The 23,375-nt window shown below is 41.2% G+C and overlaps 1 protein-coding gene across 1 annotated transcript in view; it reads right to left on the bottom strand.

Moving 5' to 3' along the window:
- The window catches only part of PPIL2 (peptidylprolyl isomerase like 2), a 66,414-nt gene that overhangs the window by 39,545 nt on the left and 3,494 nt on the right, over nucleotides 1-23,375 (bottom strand). The window contains exons 6-10 of the mRNA XM_051767967.1: nucleotides 13,078-13,129; nucleotides 10,810-10,901; nucleotides 9,331-9,420; nucleotides 2,843-2,918; nucleotides 1,318-1,478 (exon numbers count right to left, since the gene is read on the bottom strand). Of these exons, the coding sequence (XP_051623927.1) occupies nucleotides 1,318-1,478; nucleotides 2,843-2,918; nucleotides 9,331-9,420; nucleotides 10,810-10,901; nucleotides 13,078-13,129 (471 nt within the window). The remainder of the gene's footprint in view (nucleotides 1-1,317; nucleotides 1,479-2,842; nucleotides 2,919-9,330; nucleotides 9,421-10,809; nucleotides 10,902-13,077; nucleotides 13,130-23,375) is intronic.

Here is a 23,375-nt window from a genome sequence, read left to right as displayed (position 1 = left end):
GGCTGCTCATGAGCTGAGCCAAAGGGGCTTAATGTTTCCACTACAGTTTAATACATCACTATGCAAAGATTCTATTATGAGAATTTATTTGTATGTCCACAGGTGGAGATAGGAAAGGAGCACTGCTGGCAAGACATCTGTAAAAGTCTCCAGTGTTGCTGAGTGAGTGGAAGGAAACCAGTGAAGCAGAGATAGCACAGGGGAGAGCAAAACACCCCCTCCCACACAGGGCCCCTCTGCCAGCACAGGCTCTGTCCCACGGCTCCCACTGTCTATTTTGAGCCCTGTAATTCTTCTGCAGAAAGGAAATGTTAACGTCACACATGGATTTTGGAGTAAATTACAAAGATCTAATAAACCCTGAGACAGGTTTAGCAGCTTTGCAGCAATGCCTGTAAAGAATCCAGGCCAGGCCAGTGCTCATTCCTCGAGGTTTCACTGCACCCTAAGGAAGTTACAGCCATGCCCATCCACCTCATCAGCTGACAATCCCACTCCCTAACATGTGAGAGCTCACCATTGTCTCTCCCCTCCTTTTCTTCTCCCTACATTTTTTTTATTATAACACAACAATGCCCTGAAAAAGGAGCAAATGTGATCCTCCTTCTTGGTCACATCCATTCCCTAATCCGTCCCTAAGCCTGCTCACTAAGAGCTGTAATCAAAGCAAGTAGGCACACACATCCCAGAATTATTAAAGGGCAGAAGAATACTCAGTCTTGCCCATTACAAACAGCCTTTGATGTAGGAAATCTAGATGTAGATGAATTATTTCTCTTGAGAACCATGAACACAGAGTAACATGCACCTGTAAGAACATCCTTTAAAATATTCCACTAAAATCCTGCATTTCAGTGGAAAAAGAAATGGAGAAGCAGCTGTGGATGATTTCTATATTTGCCCACACCAGAAATGATTCACTTGCACTGCCCTCAAGGTGTGCTCTTTCTGCCAATAACTGCAGGAAGCAATGATAAACAAATTCAAAGTGAGAGATTACAACCTGGGAAAAAGGTTCTGCCAACATACACATCATAACCACATCAGAAGGATTCTTCTTCTTATTGTGCTCCAGTTCTCAAATGTGTGGGTTCATTTACAATGATTTAACAAACAGAAACTCACTGACACATACAATGCTGTTCTAAGGAATCCCAATACGATTCTCAGATTTTCATCTATGACAAATTTCCATGTGACAGAAAACAGAAGGAGCAGTGTCTGGTTATGCTGCAATATGGCCCCTAAGCTGAAAAACATCTATTACCATTCTTGAAGAAGTCAGTCAGTGCCAAACTGCAAATTAAGTCAACTTACTGCATTCAGCTTATCCACCTTCTTCTTTTCAGGAGCCTTCATAGTAGCTGCTAAAATATCATCGCCTTTGAATTCCTTATAAAGCTCCAGTAAAGTCTCTCGGGTCTCTGTGTTTGTATTTTTCAAATAGTAAGATGGATCCAATTTTGCTTTTTCTTCATCTAGGTAAGACAAAGTTAAAACACTTCAGAGTTAAAAGAAACACTGTATTTTGTTCTCCTTCAGTTTATTACATATCTAATCACACGAAACTCTGCCAGGTATTAATTCTATTTTTTTTTTAAACAAAAAGGTTTAGTTACTATATTTATTCCTGCAGACAGTGACAAATTGCAACACTTATGACACTGTAATATAGTGTTGCTCGAAATATAGCACAATAAATGCCAATATGATGTACATGAAAAGAAAAAAATAATTAATCCAATTACTATAAAAATTTATTTGAAACCATGAGAAGTTACCTAAGTCCATTCAAGCCTTGGAAAATTTTTATAGAACAATAAAGGCAAAATAAAGTTGGATACAATATAGACTTCTGTTCTTCATCTCCTCACTGAATGGCCAGGCCTATGATGCAAAAATCCCAGGATCAGATCTTTCATGTGATACTGGGGGAGAAGGTTGCTTGACTGGACTGTAGAATTTGATTTATTTAGTTTTTAATTTTATTTTTTTAATTTTTAAAAGTTTCACTTGTTCTCTATCTTGATATGCCTACTATTTGCTAGATATTATATATGCCATTTCTGAGATAATACCCACTTATTCTGAGCAGGTAAATAGAAAGAGATGCTTGCTTGCAGAACAGTAGATAAGAAAACCAAAAAAAAACCCCAAAAACCAGATATGAGCATAATAAGACCCAGAGAAACACACTTTGCTTAGAATTAGCAATCAGACCTCATTAGAAACAGGTCTATAGGAACCCACAAGGGCAAAGGAGAGAATTTTTTTCCTTCAGCAGTTTAATATTAGCAGATATTACTAAGCATTTAGCTATCAAAAAATCACAAAATAAATGAGAATCAAATGTCTAAGATATGTAGAAAAAAAACATTGTATTTTTCACCAAAACCATAATTTTGGGATTATTTGAGAAAAATCCTACTTGGAAGATGCCCATTGTTCTCAAGTCAGAAGGATGGGCAATACATTGCTGATAATTATGAAGGGGGTCTAGCAGAGAGTGTGAGAAGAGGTAGGTTCCCTTGTCTTGGTTCTGGTACGAGGCTAACAGGCCTCACTTCTCTCTCATGTACCCACTCACTCTGAAAGGGCATGGAAAGCTTTCCCTGTTTGCACAGCACTCAACAGAGACAGTTAAGGAGTTCTCAAAAGTTCTCATGTCTTTGCTTCAAAATATGTTTACACTTTTTGATGTGCAAGGGACAGATTCCACAAGTTATTCATGTTTCCAAGAAACTTTCCAAGCACCAGCCATTGAGGGATGTCCATCCAGAAAACAGAGTCAATGCCACATTTGGGCTGGGGTTTTCTCAGCCCACCTTCATCTCATCCTTACCTGGATCAACTACTTTTATGTTGTTCTTAACGTGAAAGAAGTTTGAGACATTGAACTTATCCAGGTTTGTTGGATCCTGAAAATAATAATTGAAAAAAGAAATGTCAGAGAGCTTGGTGGGCACCAGTTCCTTGCAACAGACTAGTCTGAAGGGTAGACACCACCATAATAAAAGAACAGGGGGACACAGAACAACTTCCATCCTCCCCAAACCACAGAAAGATAAAAAAATACAAAGCCATCCACTAGTGCCTACAGAATTATGTTTAAAAACAAAAAAAAAGCAACAAAAATGCTCTTATGAAAACTCAATTTAGTGACTACGGGAGGAAAACAGCAAAAACACACAGTCCATTAACTGGGAGTCTTTGCACTATCTCTAGGCAACTTCCTGCAAATCTTTGACCTTTTGTTAGAAAGAGTGAGACAAGGAATGCCTACTGGTGAACCAGGTTACATTATACTATTATTAAACAGTCCTTAATCCTCTTCTTACAATTACCTCAAGATTTTCTCCTCAAGCTCCTCTGGAGCACAGAAAGGTCAAAACATCAGTCCAGGACACCCAGTCATTTATGGAAATTCTATCTTACAGAAAACAATTCAAACTAAAATACCAGAGTAACAGAATAATATGCAATAGTTTCAAGGTCAGGATAAAAACAATGCAACATATTATGCAAAGAACTATGACCTGACATGAATAGTATTATATACACTATATATTATCCCAAACAAATTTAACAAAACTTCTCAGACCACCAGTGTTGAAGTTCTGACAATTTCATCTGTGCTAAAAGAAATGTGTAATACAAGCAGAGCTGGGAGCTCCATAATTTATTAAGTGACCTAATTATGCCTTTTATTCACCCCTGAAATGGTATTCTTCCACCAGAGCGTGCATTTTTAGTTTTGTTGCTGGTAGTAAAACCAGAACACATTTATGAAATCAAGCTGTGTGATTCTGCACTCCAAGGTTGACCTTTGGGCTTTCCCAACCACTAGATAACAGTTTTCTGGTTTTGCCTGTCCCACTCTACCCCTCCAACAGATCTTCATTGAGACATGGACTGCCAAAAAATTACAGCTTTTCTCTTTAAGAGCTTGCATTAGACACAGACAACCTTTAAGTTAAACTACTAAGAAATAGGAAATTTGGACCTGTTTCTTAACCATTTAACCATTTTTGTATCCTCTGACACCAGCACTCTGACTCCTTGCAGACCACAGCCATCCATCTGCTTTCCAGGAGACCTGAGACAACTCCAAACCCCAGAAATGAGACTGAGGTCTCCTGCACAAGGTCCTCCATCACATCCACATGGGCCATCTGTTGAAACGGAAACCTTACAAAGGTTTGGTTTCCACCATTGCCCCTTGTATTCCTGATTCTGCAAAGCAAGAGTCACCACACATTGAGAAGGGGGACAACCCATGCACCTACTCCAAAACAGGTTTCCCTCTGTCAGTGGAAAAAACCCTCACAAATAGTTCCTCAAGTTGAAACTTGAGTATCATCTTACACAGGACACCTGGGACATATTTATTCCTCCCTCTAAAACACAGCATCATGATACACTAGGAGAAGTTTGATTAGAATTAGCATGGATTAGAATTAGCATGCTAAGTGTGAGAGCAGCGCAGTGAACGTTAAGCACAAGACACCATTTGTTTCTATCACCCCCAAGAGCAGAAACACATCTGACCAGTCCAACCTGTGCTGCAGAAGACACAACCCATTTCCTCACTGATGGTACTGAGTCCTACAACGTGAGAGACACATTTTTTGAAGGTAGGACTACCTAACTTTTAGAAGTGTGCCCAGTCTTTAGACATATCACTTCAGGAAGAAAACTGTCTAAACACTAATAGTTAGGCTGCCAAGCTCGGCTCATTGCATCCCTGACAGGAACTGGGCACAGAACCAGAGCAGTCTGAACGAGAAGCCGCAGGGATGGGCAGATGGATGTACCCACACCATCAAAGCCTCAAGCTCCTGGTCAGAGAAAGGTCAGGCTCGTGGTGATGTTCCCAATCCTGTTAAGATTAAGGACTAGAGTTCAAAGACTTAAATAAGTTCTGTGTAAGTGCACAAAACCAAAACAGAAGATGAACCATGAGGAGTAACTCGGCCTACTTTTGTTTGTCTTAGCATGTCTAAAAATATGCATTCAAATCACCATGGTTGGCAGTCTCAGGGCTTTTCTTATTAAGGTTACAAACCATAAACTCCTGTTTAGCAAATCATTAGCACAGATAAAGACTTCAAAGGGTTGCTAACTATCATGACTATTAAAAGTCTCAAATTTAATGTTTTCCAGAAAGCTAAACTACGAAAACTATTAATTTCAAGTTTTATTCCACTTGTTTTTTTCCTGTCATTTTCTAGTTTTACCTACTTAGGGAAACAGCTTAAACTCTGTTAATCTTAAGCACCATACACACAACTTGCCAAAAAGCAGGTTAAACCCAGCAGTTTTAGACCGTGTGATTTCTTGGAGGCCTGATCCCCCTCCTACCATGTGGTTGGCCATGCTGGATCCCTCATTATTCTCAGGGCTGTCACCTTCACATGTGACCACGTCCCACTCCTTTACCAGCTCCTCTGCACACCCATTGGCACAGGGCTGGCCCTCCCAGAGCCCTCAGCCACAATTGTGAGGAAATCTGCTCTGACCTTCTGTCACACAGAGCAAAGAGGAATGGCTGGGGAGTGAAATATCAATTAACAGTGTGCAGTTCACCCACCTCCAGCTCTGCTCATCAGCTCTGCTTCCTGCCACAAATGTCAGTGCTGTTTAACAGCTTGCTGGGAACCACATCTTGTCCACAGCTGATTGGGTTATACAGAAACAATAAAAGTGACATATGGAAGCACATAACAGTATGAGCCTTTCAATTTTTTCCTTTAACAGGAGCAAACCTGGTAGCATTTATCCACGCCCTTTTTTCTTTTCTTCTTTTTGCCCCTCCACTTCTGCAGTGCAAAGAAGATGCATTTTTTAGCATGGATCTACTAGGGAAGACTCTCTGCAGGCTGCCAGCAGAGAACTGTGCCTGCTGCCACTGGCACAACAGGGCTACACTGCAATTCATCCAGCAGGGAGGAACACACCACGTCTGCTCTGCTGTACCTGCAGCCACGGAGGTGGGTTAGGGTTAGGGTCATTTAAGAGAGATATGAACTGGTAGAGATGGGAGAAAAACTATATGAAACAATGATAAACTGTAAGGAAAGAGAAACTTGGACAGTGTAAGACCTGTACTGCAGAAGATGGAAAGTTTGACTTGAGTTTGTGGCAAGATCACAAAGCCAAGAAATGGAAATTTCAACTTTAAAGTAAAGAGCTAGAGTCTAAAGTATGCAGTCATACTAGGAGTGCTGGTGTCCAGGAAGGGCATCATATGGAACAATGTCACATGTATTTCTGGCATTATCAGCAAGACATTAAATGAGAATCCATGGCCTCTTTTGCTTGAATAACTGCACTCCAGTTCTGGTAATCCATCTCACACCCCAGGGTCTGGTGTTACTCGTTACCTCCTGCCCTGCATGGCTGGATAATATCACCATATGCTGAAGAAAAACTGCCACACTACCCCAGGACATTTGCATTTCAACAGGGGAAAAAGCAATTTCTGTATGTGGATGTGCAGGAAGCATTGAGGACTCCTTTGCAAAGACACGAACATCATAGATGTAAGACAGTATTATTAACAACTAAAGTTGTGCTTTTGCTTTTTTTAGTTTCAAATTAAAAAAAATTGCCTTTTTTAACAAGTAAACTTTATAGCAATAGGACAGAAAATTCAAAGCTACCAGCTGAGATGGTGCTTAGCAGAAAACATAACAGGGAAGGATTATGATTGGTGTTTGAATAACGTTTAGCACCGAGAACAGAAAAATAATATTATGCAATTATGTCTCCTCTGAAAAGAGCAAATTTTTTTGGTTTTTTTAAATTATATATATTAGGACAGAGAAGCCAAGTTTGAGGTCAATTGCTATTCTGGTAAAAGAACACCCCTAGCAGCTGTAGGAATTCCCTTTATGTATCAATAAGGAAAAATGTGATGATACAAATAATCTGTAAACACACATTATTTATATTTTCCATTTATCATGTTGTATTTCACTACCAAACACAGGTATGTACCTCATCTGTTTCCTAGGACATTCAGAGTCAGCCTCTGGAAATGCTAATTTCTACTGCTAGCCACACTATTACAGACAGCCCTATTCAGCTGATATTTGCAAAGCAAAGAATGTTTTTCTAGCAACTTCCTTTATATTTACTTTTCTGCCAAACAGCAGGGTCAGTGATACCAACTCACTCCCAATTGCAGCTCTCTTGGATACCACAGTGCTCAATTCACATGGGGGAATGGGAAAAAAACAAAGGGATGAATTTCAACCCAGAACTGAGAGGTTTTTAAGAGAAGCAGGATTTGGGACAGAGCTCTGGTGAAACACAGAAACACAGCAGATTGCAGTCAGGAACTCTGGCTAAGGAACAGAGCCACAGGTGGCAGAGCTTGGCAGTGGGGAGCCACCACGCTGCCTGCAGGGTTGTCAGCAAGAGAGCCTGTACAGCAGACATCAGGCTGGCTTTCAATAATTTAGATGAAGAAAATATCAGGAGAAAATAACAACACATTTCTATATCACATACACTCAAGCAGTTTTAGTGCCCACACTAGTCATGCCACTTCAGGTTGAATCCTGGTCTCACCAGAGCAAGTCAGAGTAGGGCAGCATTTGAACAGGAGAAATCAAGTTACACATGCAAGTTTGCAGTGGGTGATGTGCAGTGCAGGAAATGGCTCTTAATTCTCCTTCAACACCCTGAAGCCATTTTAGTCTGTTTGTTGAAAACTCTTCTTGAAAAAAATAATTAAAAACCAATTTGGTGAAGGTCAAACTTTATCTGGTCATACAGATGGTCAAGTCTCTTCCAGTCCCATTCCAAGATGGGGCATTTGCTATTTCTAAACTTATTTAGGAAGAGTATAGCACTGCAGAAGTTAACAACAACCCCTAATGAACTGTTTCCTTCAGAGGAACAAATCTACTCACACATTACTGATGCCACCTTAACATGCCATCAGTGTGAGAGGGGCAGCAGTGCATGGCCGTGCCCTCCTGGCACCCAATGCCCCAGTGACTGCCCAGCTACCAGAATATACTTGGTTTGTGCCAAGTTATTCCTCTGAGTGAGACAGAAACATGTCAAGAACAAAATGAAGATGAAAAGTAGTGATAAAAACCCACACAGGGAATAACTAAACTGCTGGCTGCTGCCCTTTGAGACTTAGGGGACTAGAGCATCTGTGAAAAATCAAGGTTAGGCAAGTAAGAAGAACACACTCTTTACACATACATTCAATTCCAACCCTATAAAACACACAAAAATACTTTTTTAGTGACTGCACATTTCAATTATTTTTTCAAATTAACTTCATTTTCCATACTGCTGCCCAGACACATTTTTAGCCATTCATGTTGTCCTTTTTTATATTTCCAAATCCATTACCAACCATGCAGTTATAATGAAATTACATTCTGTTGGGAACTTTCAGTCTGAAAAAAGATCTTCCATTTTTTGCTTCCATTGGATTAAAAACATTTTACTTTGTTGCATTAGCTTGAACAGCAACAGGCCCAAAGGAACAGAGTAAAAATATTTAAAAACATGCTGTGAAGCACTGGGGAGTAGGGAGGAAGGGCTACACTTAATTTAAATTTAGACATAAATGAAAAATATTTTTCTATTTGAATTAGACTGTATTAGTCTTGGTTAGTGGCAATGAACTGTTCATGAGATGCATACTAACTCTTGATTTCTATAATAATGATCCTGGAATCCTTTTTCCCCTGTTTTCAAATCATGCAAGCTTATAAGTGCCTGCTTTTAAACTAAAGTTTTAGAACTTTTGATACTAAACTTCATCTGTAAATAACTGTCTTTTACAGTCTGAAGTTTATACTGTTGTTTTAATTTCGTTTTTAATTCTTTTAAAATTAGTAAAAGACCAATACTGGTATTTATTAAGAAGAAAAACATTCTGAAAAAGCATTTAGAGAAAATACTCTGATTTGCTGCTTATTTTACTCTCCTTTAGAGAAACACCCTATAGAAAATGCTTTTCTGAAGCTTTGACTCTTTTAGCCATCTTCAAAAGAGTGAGATGGACAATCAACTTCAGTCTTAATGCAACATGTCAACTTCCTAAAAGTTTAAACACTTCACATTCTAACCCATGTTTCTTTTGATGCCACAGACCATGTAGGACACCTCACTGCTCTTCCATGTTACATGGCATCGTTGTAGCTCACCTGGATAACAAAGAAAATACAGCAGAGTTTCTCTGTTCAAGCATTCTAGTTTTCTGCTAGAACAGTGGAATAGCAACCTCTCACCTGCTGCAAAAAATCTGGTTTTATATTGGGCTGTATGGTACAACAGGTAACAGGGAGCAAAGTTTACCTGCAGTGTCACAATGTCCTGCCGAGTGAAGGGCTCGTCTGTCAGGAGATCCTTGTAGCTCTTTGGTTTTATGTTCAGCTGCTCCACTGCCTAACAGCCAGGCAAAGACACTGATATTAGAAATGGGATTCTCATGTGTAAGCATTACAGTAACTATGTGCTATCAATAAACTCTTACAGTACAAATCATAAAGAAACAATTTCACCTCATGCAATATTTTCACTATGTGCTTCAACAAACAAGAGGCTTTTGTCTCTCATCCCTACAGAACTTGACAGTTTTGTGTGGCTTGATGATTTTTTTAAAAAAGAATCTTGCAGTCTCCGTTTAAATCAAATTAATCATAAATGTACTGCCAAAATAAGAAAGATCTTGCTTTCAGTTTTCTAAGCTCTTATCTGCAAAAAACCCCCAGAATCTGTCTTATTCACCCAAATGTCCTGTGTCCTCCTCAGATGACAGTGATAATATTTTTCTAGTACCTCTACAAGTCCCTAAATTAATTCCATGCTTATAACAACCCAAGAAATGCTTTTGCTTCACGTGGTGCCACATGGGACACAGACCCTCTTGGCACAGCTCCTTCAGGAAGCCCAGGCCTGTAAACTGCAGCAAACAGAGCAAGTATTGACAAGGGTTTAACAGAGACCACTCTTCAACTCACCCCTGCCTTTTAACCACAGCAATCAAAGCCCTGTGTTTCTAGGAGGAACAGAGAATGCTTCCTATCTGAACCCAATCTGGACTGCTCTCACAGCTGGAATGAAGACAGTTCAGTTACATCTGAGCAAGTTTTCAAAAAGCCCTTCCTTGATTGTAATGGTTTCAGTTTGTTCCTCTCTCAGTGTCTGAAAGTCCCTCCAGAATTCAAAAAGCAGATGTTTCAGTGTTCAGACTTTTTACAACTCTGGATATGGATTCATTAATTGAAGGATTTATTTGGTATTGAAAAATAAATAAACATTGCTTTTACAGCAAGGATTATGCAAAGATAAAATTCCACTCAGGTTCACAGAAATGTTCACAAAACTCAAATGCAAATGCAGTTCAAGTGTCTACTAAGGCATTCTCTCTGCTATTCCCCCAGCTCCACCTAAAATAGTCTTTTTTATTCATTATGATATGAGTAGAAATTAGGCAATTTGTATTTTGCTGATGACAGCAGAAAGAAGACAACAGAAAACTTGTCTTTTAATTCAACTGAGGAGCATATAAAAGCTACTCATATTGATCTACAAGATTCAGTGCATGCAGATTAACTTCAAAAAAGGTTTTAAAACCATAATTAATTCACATTCTAAGGTTGTTCCTATTTTGATAGCAAAGGCTGGACAAAAATTTGTGAAGTTGGTTCACCTCTTTAATTTCCCTGGCAGTAAAATAAGAATAAAATCTACCTGTCCTTCTAAAACATTCTGTGATCTTGAATGAAATGCATCAAGTATAAAACATTAATAACGAAATGCAAGAGAACCTACCTCATAGGCAAATACATTTCCAGTAGTCTTGATGGCCACAATATGGGAGTTATTGGTGAATACAGTGAATAGCACTGGACAGTGGTACTTGCCTGATAGAAGGTAAAAAAGTTTAAATTTCACATGAAGACTTGCAACTGTTTGGAATAGCTAATTTCTCTTATCTCCGTGGAGAATATTTACATTAATTTTTAATATGAAGTGTAACTTCAGAGTATTTAATGGCGTTTTAACAACATTTTGATTCTCCAGTGGCAGACAAAGAGCTAGAAAAAGTAACACTTCAGAGAACTATAAAACAAGCAAGTTTTGAAATCGATTGCCTTCAATCCCCCGACACAGAAGTTTGTGTCACTTGGTTGACATCTGAGCAGTACCAGCCTGTTGTTGTAACCAAAGACCTACTGATAACATGAGCCTGTCCCCTGTACCATGGCCAGTGCTCTGGAACACTCTTGTTCCCAGGAATAAAAGTTTAGCTTCTATCCTACAGAAAAGTTCCCAGCAGCTGTTGTGCTTTTAGGAGAGGGGAGCATTTGTATTCAACTGTGGTAAGCAGGATGCCATTAAATTTGAACACGTTACTCAAAAGGAACCCAGCTTCTGCTCTAATCAAGCTGTGAATTTTCCCAGGAGGGTCAGCATAAATATTAAGCATGTCAACAGCAAGCAAACTGATGGGGGGCAATGTAGGAAGAAAAAGAAAGATGTCTGGATGATCTCAGCAGAAAGTAATTAGAAAAAGATTATTAATACTTGATCAGTTTGCTAGACCTGGGGGTTTGGGTGAGATTTTTGAAATAAGTTGGGCCTATTTGGCTCTTTTTTCCCTAATTACCACTTGAAAATCCAAAGCAGCAGGGAGGCCAGAACAGGCTGCTGACAGCACCTGCAGACAGGAGAGACAAACACCCCCAGAGATGAACCAGGAGACACCCACAGAGAGCCAGAGGCAGCTCCCAGCCCAGCACGAGGTAAACCTGAGCCTGGCTCTGCTCCTGCCAGCAGAGCTGAAGGAAAGGCACTGCCACCAGGGACTGACACTGAGAGGGAGGCTAGAAAGGGATTTCTGGAAGTGGCCTCAGGGTATGGCCCAAGTGATGGACACAGCAAGCCACTGGTACAATGTGAGGGCTCGCTCCAGCTGCATAACAGAGAGCAAAGGCCCATGTTCTCAGTTCTAGCAAAAGCAAAACCACCTGTTGATCTGGATAGAAGGCACTCAGCTCGGGAGGGATCATTAAATGGAAGAAACTGCAATACCCAAAGATCTTTTATATCACACAGGTGTGAACAGAGAGGATCCTCATATGTAGCAACCATCCTACATGCTAAGATTTAAAGAAAAGTTGCTGATGGACAGAAATACAACATGTTAATTTTCCTCTTTTGTTGCATTTTCCCTTGATCAATTAATGCCACAGAATGCACCCTCCTAAGGAAAAGGCTTCTGGCTGGCTGTCATCATTCCACACCAGCATTATGAACTGGACTCCTTTAAGGAAAGCACAATATCACAGTATTTTTCAAAAACCTTGGCCACAGAAACTATTGATCAATTTTTAACACCCTGCTCTTGAGACAGATGGAACACAAGGTGCAGAAGAAATCCATCAGCTACAGAGAAAGCTTGTAGTCCATGGACTTTGGTAAGATAAGGAGACAGACACTCCAGAATTTTATTCCCACCTAATCTTTGCCACTCATTTCAAAGAAATCATTATCTGCTCTGTAGCAGATGAATTCATCTCCACTCTTCTCTTTTGTTCCCAGCATCCTCTCTTAGATGGCAGATTTTTTATCTTGCAGAAATAAAACTCGAGGCTGCTGTCTTGTGTGCTTCTACTCATAAAATCCCACATGTTCATTTAAGTCTAATCCCTTTTATAAACAAAAACCTGTTCAAAACCAAGTGAGCAGCAAATATTGCCATAGGTAAGTTAGAAATAAGATAACATTACAGAAATTTGGCCTTTTCTGATTCTTTCCTTAAAGTAAACAGTACCTTGCTGCAGTAGCAGCTCTAGTGAAGTGAAATTGCTGAATAATTTACAGCTCCCCAGTGTAAAGAAAAACAGAAATTGAACTTTAAAGGTAAACATATCACTCATGAGAAGTTATTCTACTCAAAAAATAAAAACCATGATAGAGAACAAAAACTATGTAACTTTACCATGAGTAAGATAAACTAGAATTTATTAAAGCACTCATTAAGGAAAAAACCCCAAAAGACAACAAAACACCATCACAGAAAATGACTGCACTTACCTTCACTGTTTTTAGCAAAATTCAGCTTTATAAGTGATTTGGCATCTAGTTTCTAAAGAAAATAAAGCATTAAAAAGATTAATCACAACTTAATGTAACTAAGGAAATAAAAGGAAACTGTAACATCACTGTTAGGATTTTAATAGTACACAATTTATTAATAATATTTTGCAAGTTGTCTGAATCATCAGAACCCTGGGAATTTAAGTCACAGACAGCCCACCAAAACAAGACTCCCAGAGCCTGAGAACTGGGATACATTTGTTTACAGGGCTGTATTTGACACAGTACAGTGCCAACCACAGGGAATAAGCTGAAGAAGTTGCACTGTGTCTTAGCACAAACTGAAAGGGGACTTTGCATGGAAAGCTAAGAGGCAAAGATCATTGCTGCCTATCAGAGGGGGCAATTCAGCTGGGACCAAACCATAAAGCCACCAAACCATTTTGGCAATCAAGCTAAGAAACAGTTTAGCATGACTGAAGATTCAGATTTAGACCTTGACAGAAATTTAGCAGAAAAGACAGACTAAACTGCCATGCAGACTTCCAGGGCAGCAAAAGCTGCAGTGCACTGTTTCATCTGGCAACGTAGGATGTATCATCAGAAGTGCTGTCAAGCCCTTGGACTCTGACTCCATACCCAGGGAAATCATACGGTATTTCAGGTCACATCTTTCCATAATAGGGAAAAAGGCTATTTTTCAGCATCAGTTACTCATGGTGCATCAGCTGCTCGTGCTGGATCTGCTCCCCACTGAGACCAGCACTTACATGACAACAGTAAATAAAAAAATGGTGATTGTCAAGGAGGAGTTGAGATCTGCACACTGCCTGGAGTCTGCTTCCAGGGTGGGAACTCTGTAGTGAAATGCTGTATGACTACTATAAACTTTGATTGCTGCAGACTGGCCTCCCAACAGGCTCATGTTGAAGAAGTGACCTTGGCCTGTGCACTCACACCCTTTGGAGCAGCTCTGTGCTTCGGCCTGTGTGGCGAGGCAAGAGGGGGATCAGTGTCTGGCCAAAGGAAATCTTTGGAGCCCCAGAACAGGTGATGATCTGCTACAAAGGACTGCTCAGTGCCCAAGACCAACTGCAGGATCTGACAACTGCCCACGCAGCAGCTGCAGAGGAGGGAGTCCACACCCCAGGACTGCCGGGAGGTCCAGTTGTGCAAGACCTACACACTCCACAGGAAAGGATGAAAGAACATGATACAGGCAACATGTGTAATATTATTTTTTTCCTCTCAAGTTCTTCATTTCACATGAAAACAGGATTATCTTGTGTGTGTGTGAATCTCCTTTTATTTATTCTCCATCAAAAGTCAGAGCTTTCCAAGCACCATCACACAGTTTGTTGCCATGGAAATGACCATTATGCCACACACCAGCGCCGGCCCTCACGGGGAGAGACAGCAGGAATGAATGAATCCCAAAATGAGTTAAAGTGCTTGTCTTCATGTATTTCTTAATAATGCATCAGAGAACAAAAATATAGCATACACAGCTCAAGTTCAAAACTATTTCCAACCTGAGTTTCTCTGACACACACCTACCATCCAGTTTCAGCTACCCTCCAGTGAAGAAAGCAAGGGAAAATAAAGTGTTTATTAAAAACACTTGATCTAATCAAAATTCTAAATTCTTAATGAAAATGAAAGGCCACAAGCATCTGCCACTTCCCCTAAGCAGAAATAAGAGCTGCATATTCACTTCTAAAAATATTTTATGCAGAAATACTGGAAAGCAGATGCATTTCACAGCACGTAGTGCCAGCTGCTCCACAGCAAGGAAGGGCTAAAAAAAACCAAATGCAAACCGTGTGAGCTCTTCTCTCAGCTGACTCCTCTCTCCCAGGCACACTTCCACAAAGGCAGCCAAGGCTAGGTTTGGCCATGACCTACTTTCCTGCAGCAGCGAGGAGCCCCAGCACCCTGCACACTGTCAGCTGGCAGCGCTGGCTCCTGCGGGATCCCACAGGGCAGCATCTCCAGGATGCCCACCCGCAGGTCAGTGGGGCACTGGGGCAGCTCCTGGGTGGAACACGCCCATTGTTTGCAATGAAATCCCTCCCTGTCACTGCTGTTGTGTCTCCATGAAGAATGACCTACAATCCCCACACAGCAATTAGTTACACTCTCTGAACCTCTTTGGTCCGTGGCTGCACGTTCTTGTTAATGAGGCTCTGGCCCGGTGGATCCACAGCAGCCTGAAAAGCCACCTCTGCTCACACGTGGGCAGAGCTGGGATGGGTGGGAAGAGTTGTGTTCAGCACAGACAGACCTTCCTGCTCTACAACAGCAACTGAGGAAGGGCTGAAATGTTCAGCACCCTGATGGAACACACTGAATGGCCTCTGCCAGGAATACACAAAAATCCAAGGAAGCTCTAGGGGGTAAAATAATGTGTCATGTCTCAACTGGTTGACAAAAATCACTCAGAGCTGGCGTGGCCATTTGGTAGGTTTTCATCCCACCAAAACCAGCAACACAGAGTTACCTCTGTAAAGAGAAGAAAGTCAGAGCTACTGATACTAAAACCCAGCATGGCCTACCAAGTACCAAATTTAGCTTAACAACAGCAAATGAATTTCACATTATATTCTTTGGATCCTTTAAAGATGAGACCTGTTACATATAATTTTGTATACAACTTCCCATTTTAAGAAGCCCTCTTACAATTTTCCCTGCTATAAAATCTTACAAAAATATGGAGATATGAACTGAACAAATAGTATTGGAATAACTCCACGTATAATGTAACTTATTTCAGATCTTGTAAATGGATTTAGTGAGGATAAAGGGTGTTGGAAATCCTCAAGTCTACACATTAGGGTATGTGACTGCAGCACTGCTTTAATAAGATAAGCCATCCTCATGTATTTTAATATTTAATGAAAAATTTGGGGTCAGAGCCAAGAGGCCAGAACAGTCTCACAATTTAAGGTATTGTTTCTATGTTCAGTTCAACAGTAAAAACGCTTGACATGTATCATGTGGACAACTGCCTCCCAAAGGCTAAAAAGCCATCCTCGATTCCCGTTCTGGGATGAAGCTGCTGTTTAACTGCAGTTTTTGTGCACTGCTAAACTAATATGGAAATGGTCACAAAAGATCCTTCATTATGCACTTCCAGACCACTGTATTTACATATTTAAAAGTTAATTAAACTGACACCATATGGTCACCAAAGCCTTGTCCAGAGAATCATAAAGATATGCCTGATAACACACATGGCTCACAGCAGCAATAATGTTACTCTATCAAAGAGCACATTAACAGAAATTACCATGAGAAAAAGATGTATGGTTGCACGTGCAAGATCAAACCTGCAGCCTCAATGCAGTCAGAAGTCTGTCAATCCAGAGACCCACAGCCAAATATGACACGGTTCAAGGAAAATAAAGCTTTGCAGAAGCACCAAAACTCCAGTCCCCGATTACAGTGAAAAACAGGCAAGTAAGGATCTGTGGGAAACCTCATGCTGCACCTCATTTAAGGCTAGAGCACTTCACAGCTGCTAGTTTTTCAAGTGTCACAGCCACAAAATCCCATCCAATGTGCACACTTTCACCAAAACACAGAAAAGGAAATCAAGAGACCACCTGTTCAGTCTGTAAAACCTAGATGTAAATGCTTTTTTGCTGTAAGGGATATAATGCATTAGAAATAATGCCAGAGTCGTGTATCTGCCTGTGTCCAGAGGTGGGTTACTGGATCAAACACTGCCCACCACCACCACAGGCCCCATGAGCAAGGCATGAAGGAGGCACAGCAGCTCGGCCAGTGACTCAGGACACTGGAGGGTTTTAAATGTCTCTTTTTGATAAAGCACTTGAACAGTGAGTACAGGCAAATCTCATCTTCTTCACCCTCACTGCTTCCCAAAGATACAGGGAATTGAAAAATAAATCCTCTTTTCAGAACAGATAAAGAAACTCTTAGTGGTGCTGAGCACACTGCTCTAAAACACACAGATCCAACTCCAGAACAACAACCAACTGTCCATGTTTGTCAGTAACAAACGAGAGTGGGAAATTTTCAGAAAAGCCAACAATAGAGAAGTCATCTTTCAGGATACCAGCCTCAATGGGACCTTCATCCCCTTGACCCTCCAGTGTTTTATGACCATTTTCAGTTATGACACATGGCTTCCTGGTCACTCCTCAGGGCAGGAATCATGTCCTCATGTTTCTATCCAAGAGCCTTGAAAATTTACGGTCACTAGTCAAATATTAACTCATTTAGACTGTTGACTAAAAGCTAATGATTTCTGAGGCAAATGGGGTAAGATGGCACAGCTCAGTTCTGCACACTGAAGAGTTCATCTCGTTCAAAGTGGGTTCTGGGCACCCGAGCAGAGCCTGTGCTGCTGCCCAGACAGAAGTGCCCCTGGAGGGAGGTGCTGCACGAGGCTGCTGCAACCACCCCTGGCTGAGAGGCTGCTCCTGGCCACAGAAACACAGGCAGCAACACTCAACTGGAAACAAAACAAAACAAAAAAGAGAAATAGGAAGCAACACTGCTCATCCCGGCTAACTCTTATTTGTAAATAAGTACCTGCTTCTGAAATGACCCAGCTTATCAAGAAAAAATGCAATAAATTACCATTTTCTCAAAGCATCCTTCCATCTAAACGGATACACTGAAACTGTTTTCAGTCTTATGCTATCATATGTAATATATCAAAGTATTATCAAAGTATTTCAGGAAGAGATTAGACAATTTTCCTACCACTGTACCAGGCACTCACACAGCATTTACTGCGTATGATTAAGATTAACTCTGTTCAAAGAAGACATATTAAAATTTAACAGATGGGGAGAAGGGCAACTGTGACCATTTAGGGTATGAAGAACTTAAAGGCACGAAAACATCTGACAGGAAAATACAAGTCTCAACAAGAAAATGCCAAACACACAGCTGTAAACACCAACAGAGAGAAGGGCAATTCTGGCACAAATCCAAACGAGACTAAGTTGGTCAACCCCAAAATTTACAGAAGATATCTATCAGATGAGAAACCATCAGAAGAACCTCTCAGCAGTCAGAGCAGGCAGAAAGCAAACACCAGCTCAAGGCAGAGCATGCAGTTTGCAAAGCAGACTGTGAGAGAGCCGAGGACCCCAGACAATCTTCCACTTTTCTGATCATTTCACCTTTCTTTCTGCAACACATGAAAACCAAGCTGGATTTGTCTGAATCATTTTTCAGCAGCAAAGTTTTCCTGGGTTTTATTTCTGTAAGCTTTGTTCTGTGCTCTGTAATAATGTATTACTCACCCAGAACAGAACTGTATTCCCATCCCCCACTGAAACTTTTTTTTACAAATAAACAAGAAAAATAACTCACTTCAAATGGACAAGAAAAAATATGGTAAGTTTAACAAAAGGGAAAAAAGGGGGCAATTGACATTTAAATTTAAGCAATATCTGAAGACCTGACTGAGTTGCATTAGACAAATTAAGAAACATTGAATTTCAAAGCTGAAGATGTGCTGACTTCTTCTGGCATGTATGTGAAAAGCATTCTCTAGAGAAGAATTAAAATTCTCATTTATACATCACTCATATTACATCCAAATGATACCTGAAGTTACTGATCCACCTAAATGATCACTCATATCCAAAGCCCCAGGGAGAAAATGCAGCAGAGACTACTTGGATTTCAGGTGCTGTGTTCTGGTGTTGAGATAAAAAACAGTGAAAGAGGGATGTGACTCACTCCTGGATTTTTCAACATAATGAAAAATATCTCAACTGGTCAAACTATTTTGCTCTTAATTAGACAGTCCCAGCATTCTAGATATGGAAAACTGATGTGGAAATAGCCTGCCTGTGGAAGGCTGCACAGCATTTTCTTCTCAACATTTTGTATCTAGAGAAAGGATAAAAAAGCTCAAAGTAAGAATAATCTCTTTGGAAGCAGTAAATGAACAAAATTTTCAAGAGAAAAAGAGGAAAAATCACAAGGAATATCTGACTCCTGCTGCAATGTGTCATTTTTAGATCATCAGAATCCTAAGGTAACATTACCACCATGTTGCAGAAAGGTCCAGACAAGCACCCTGAAAATGCATCCCAGTGAACATTATCTGCAGCTATTACATTTTCCTGACAACGTACACTGCTCCACTGGGTCACCTTCAAACCACAGGCTCGTTGATGGCACCCATTATTTGCCACTCTTTATCTAGAAACACACCTGGAATAACACAATGAAAGCAGCAGTCTGCTGCACAGACCAGGGTTGAGTTAGCCAAGGAGGGCCTCGTGAAACCTGAACTTGTCCTCTTCCCAGTTCAGGCCCCAGATCTGCTCCACTCAGCTCAGGGCTGGATTTGTCTGTGGTTGTGACCTCCACACCTGTGACTCCTCAGTGTGTGAAGTTCATCCAACCACCCCCAGGAATCCATTCCTGAAACACACGGGCCCTGCACTGATCATTTGATACAAGTGGAAAGCAATTTGTAGTGAACCATAAAGCCCTGGCTGGAACTTAAACTGCCCTTTAGCACCTGCTACTACTGCCCTTGCTGTTCCCCACACTGCTCACACACTGCACTTTCTTTATTCACAGTATTGCCAAAGTAGGAAAAATACCTAATCCCTCTTTCTCATTATGCTCACTCCTCGGGTAAAGAAATTATTATCAATGCTTTCTATTTCTCTATCTATGCTTTCAAAATACATACATGGTAAAAACACTTTTATGTTTAAGGAAGTTTCATCTTTGCTCCAATTTCTGCATCCTTTTCAGGCAGGATTTCCCTTATTTAGACAGCCAAAGACTTTTTTAAGTGCACTAAAAAAAGGGCTGTAAGGTTGTTTGTTCCTTTTTAAAGTGGGATTAATAAATTCAGCAGTAAAAGAAATAATCTCCATATCCTCTTCATCAAAGCAGGTCAGCAAGCTTCACTGCAAGACCAGCAACCGATTTCTATGAGACTGACTGAAATCTAGTTGATCAAATTGAAAAGAAACCATGCTTTCACCATAAAATGAGGTAACAACCACCATCAGCATTTGGGAGAGCAATTAGCTATTAATATATTTAAGGAATGTATTTGAGAATGATTTTCCAAAGTTTTGAAATAACAGATTTGGTTGCAATTTTTTCTTTTGAGGGTAAGAAGCTATTGGTTTTGAAAGTGCCTGTAACTATTCAGGCAAGCATCATCTCACCAACCTCACTTCAAACCAATGCTGAAGGAGGTCCCTGCTGCAGGCCTGGTGAGCAGCACTGGGGGCAGGAGTGCCCATGGCAGGGGCCTGCTGCAGGTATTGCAGCCACAGGCTCTGCTGCTCCCACTGCAGGTACTGCAGCTCCAGGCTCTGCTGCTCCCACTGCAGCTCCAGGCTCTGCTGCTCCCACAGCCTGGGCACACAGGCACTGCACAAGCCAGGCACCTGCACTGCCACAGTTATTTGATCACCTTAGCCATAATTCCACTCCAAGTCAGGTTTATTTGGTAAACACAGGATTAAGAGTGTGGGAGAAAACCAGCAAATGTTTATGTTGTACGAAAAGCAAAACTTTGTGTCCAGCCCTCTCTTTTAAAAAGGCAGATGTCTCACTGGAAAAAGTCAGAGATTTTCAGCCTTCTGACTTCAAAGTTAGTTCTCATGTTCACGTCAGTGGTTGTACTACTTCTCCATATGCACCAGGCTCTTCTTTATGGTTATCTTCAGAGGCAGTCCAAGCAAAAGGCTTTTCTAATTCTTAAAAAACCCTCAGAATTTATAAAAATCTTCCTCTTTAACCTAGTAACAAGCTTGTGACACTTTAAAAAAATGCTCTCTCTGGCCTGCAGGTGTGGATCCTAACCTTGCATGAGACAGGGCACAGCACAGTGTGTTCTGCCTCATCTGGAGCAGAGATGAGACTGCTGGTCTCACAAACCCATCACACTGCACCTCCAGGTCTCCTCCCCTGACTCCTGGGCACATGTTCAGCCCAAGCTAAATGAACTCGACTGAGCTGTGTTTACCCTTGAAGACAGACACACAGAACAGCCACACAGCTGCACAGGGCCCTTAACAGGGCGCTGGCTCTCTGGGACAGGCAGGATCAGCAGACATGGACTGCAGTGTGCTCCAAGCAGTGCAGAAAGAATTCACACAGGGAGCCCTCGACATGAGTTAAACAGTAGATGCACTTAAAGCAGTCACAAAATTGACTTTGGACCAAAGCCTTAGAAGCAAACAGCAGAAATCAACTGGCTTTCCAGTGTTCAAAAGAACTAAATTCCCACAGAAAAAGGGGAACAAGAGACAAGGACAGTAGCTACTCATGAGACAGGGAAAGAGAGACATATGTCCACGGTTACAGAGCCTTGGCCAGGGCTGAAGTACAGCCACAATAATCTGGCCTGCCCACACACAGTCAGAATGCCACTGAACCAGAGTGGAAAAAATAGGTATTGACATCAGACACATTACAGTGCAAAGGAGGAAAAATAGCTCAGCCCACATATAACATATCCATGCAACAAAGAACAATTTCCTTGAAATTCCTGTCAAGAGGCACGTTGCTCTATCATCTGTTCATACTTGAGATTCCAACAAACCAGACATGCTCTGGCCCATCTCTCTCCTTGGAAACAGGTCTCTGAGCCCAGCTGGCTGCCTCGTGTGGGCATGCTGGTCTGGCTGGCAGAACGTGAAACATCCTGGCAAGCCTGCAACTCTCCCCAAGCCAACAAGTTCACTGAGAACTTCTACTGTTCTCAGTAAAAAGGAATGAGCTAACTATGACTTCCCTCTTTTATTTTATGCAATTTTAGTGTAAAGATAAGCTAGGGCAGTGTCCTAACAAAGCTGCCAAAAAAAGTAAAGGAGCCAATGTTGACTGACAGGTTGTAGTTGAGCTGCAAGAGATGCACTGTTTCTTCAAAAATCATTGGTGTAGTAACATAAGCATTTTCTATCCCAATGTATTCTTAAAAAGGGGGGGGGAATAAATCTAAAGTTATTTTCTGGAATAATTTATGGGAAACTCTAGGCAAGGGTCAACAGTGATATGTTTCTCCTAAATGGATATTGGTGTCCTTACTGCACTTCAGGAGAATGTTCAGAAAAGCAAAAAAAATAAACCATAAGCCATTAGAAAGTCTAGAAAAGGAAAACAAAAGAAAAATATTAAAATATTTTAAATATATAAAAGAACAACTGTGACCTTTGCATTGCAGCATTTCTTTAAAAGGAAGGCTGGTCCAATAGTTTAGGATTCAGAAGAGTCAGAGAACTCCCTTGTAGATCAGCTCACAAACATCCAATTAATAAAAGAGGAGCACAGTCCTACCCTGGAGCACTGTGAAGACAAACACATTAATGACTGCAAGGCTCTCCAGTTCTCCACTGAGGGGTCCACTTCAGAAATAAGAAGCCAGACAGAATTAGTGAGTGCCAAGAGTGCACTATTAACGCCAGTTCCAAGCAGCCTGTTGACTTCTCTTAAGCATCTGTCCTGTAGCAAACCATAATAAGAGAAGTACAAGCCACAAAGGATTTCATTATAATTTTTTACTTCAAGACAAATAAATGGAAAAACTCTCCAGAGCCTCATCACCAGTGTGTGCAAAGTAACTTCATAAAACCCTGTACAAAACATGGCATTGCAGCTGATCTGGCTCAATTCCTTTGTGAACAAACCCAGTCTTTCTGTAAGTCACCAGTTCATTACAGAAGATACCCTCTGGTTTCCAGGAGCAAGCTGCACAGGGCACAGAAGGTGCACACACAGTGACAGATTAAACAGAGGACAGCACAGTGCAGGGATGCACAAGCTCAGTCCACTGATTGCCTCTGCCCCTACCCTGCCTTGTCCCAGCACCCCATCCCCTTCCTCCCCCATCCAAAAATCTGAGCTAGCCCTCTGGGAAACAAAGGCCAAGCTACAACTCTTCCTTCAGTGCCACTCTTCGACCTACAGCTCCACAGGGCTGGGTTCAGCAGGGCTGGGTGCTGTTCTGGACAACAAGGGGCTCCTTTTGATTCCAGCTGATCTGAACACCTCTGTCCTGGGGAGGAGAGAGCTGGACAGCAGCAGTCCAGCAACAACAAAAGGGGAGAAGAAGGGGCTGCCCAGACAGAGTGATGCAGAGGAGAAGGGGGTGCATGTTGAGGAGAGCTGGAGGTGCACTGCAGAACAAACAGAGAGGCACAAGTCTGGGTGAGCTCCACTCAAAGCCAGACTTCATTTGAGCATTTATGGTTCACCAAGTATATTTTCACAGTCTCCCTCTCTCTGTATTACACAAGACCACTGGGCACATTACACTTCTTGCTTAGCAT

Source organism: Manacus candei, unplaced genomic scaffold, assembly GCF_025592945.1.
Source record: "Manacus candei isolate 608988 ecotype Guabito, Panama unplaced genomic scaffold, ASM2559294v1 h1tg000090l, whole genome shotgun sequence".
Lineage (NCBI taxonomy): Eukaryota > Metazoa > Chordata > Aves > Passeriformes > Pipridae > Manacus > Manacus candei.
The sequence above is the reverse complement of the archived record's forward strand: the minus strand, read 5'-3'. Positions and strand labels throughout refer to the sequence as shown.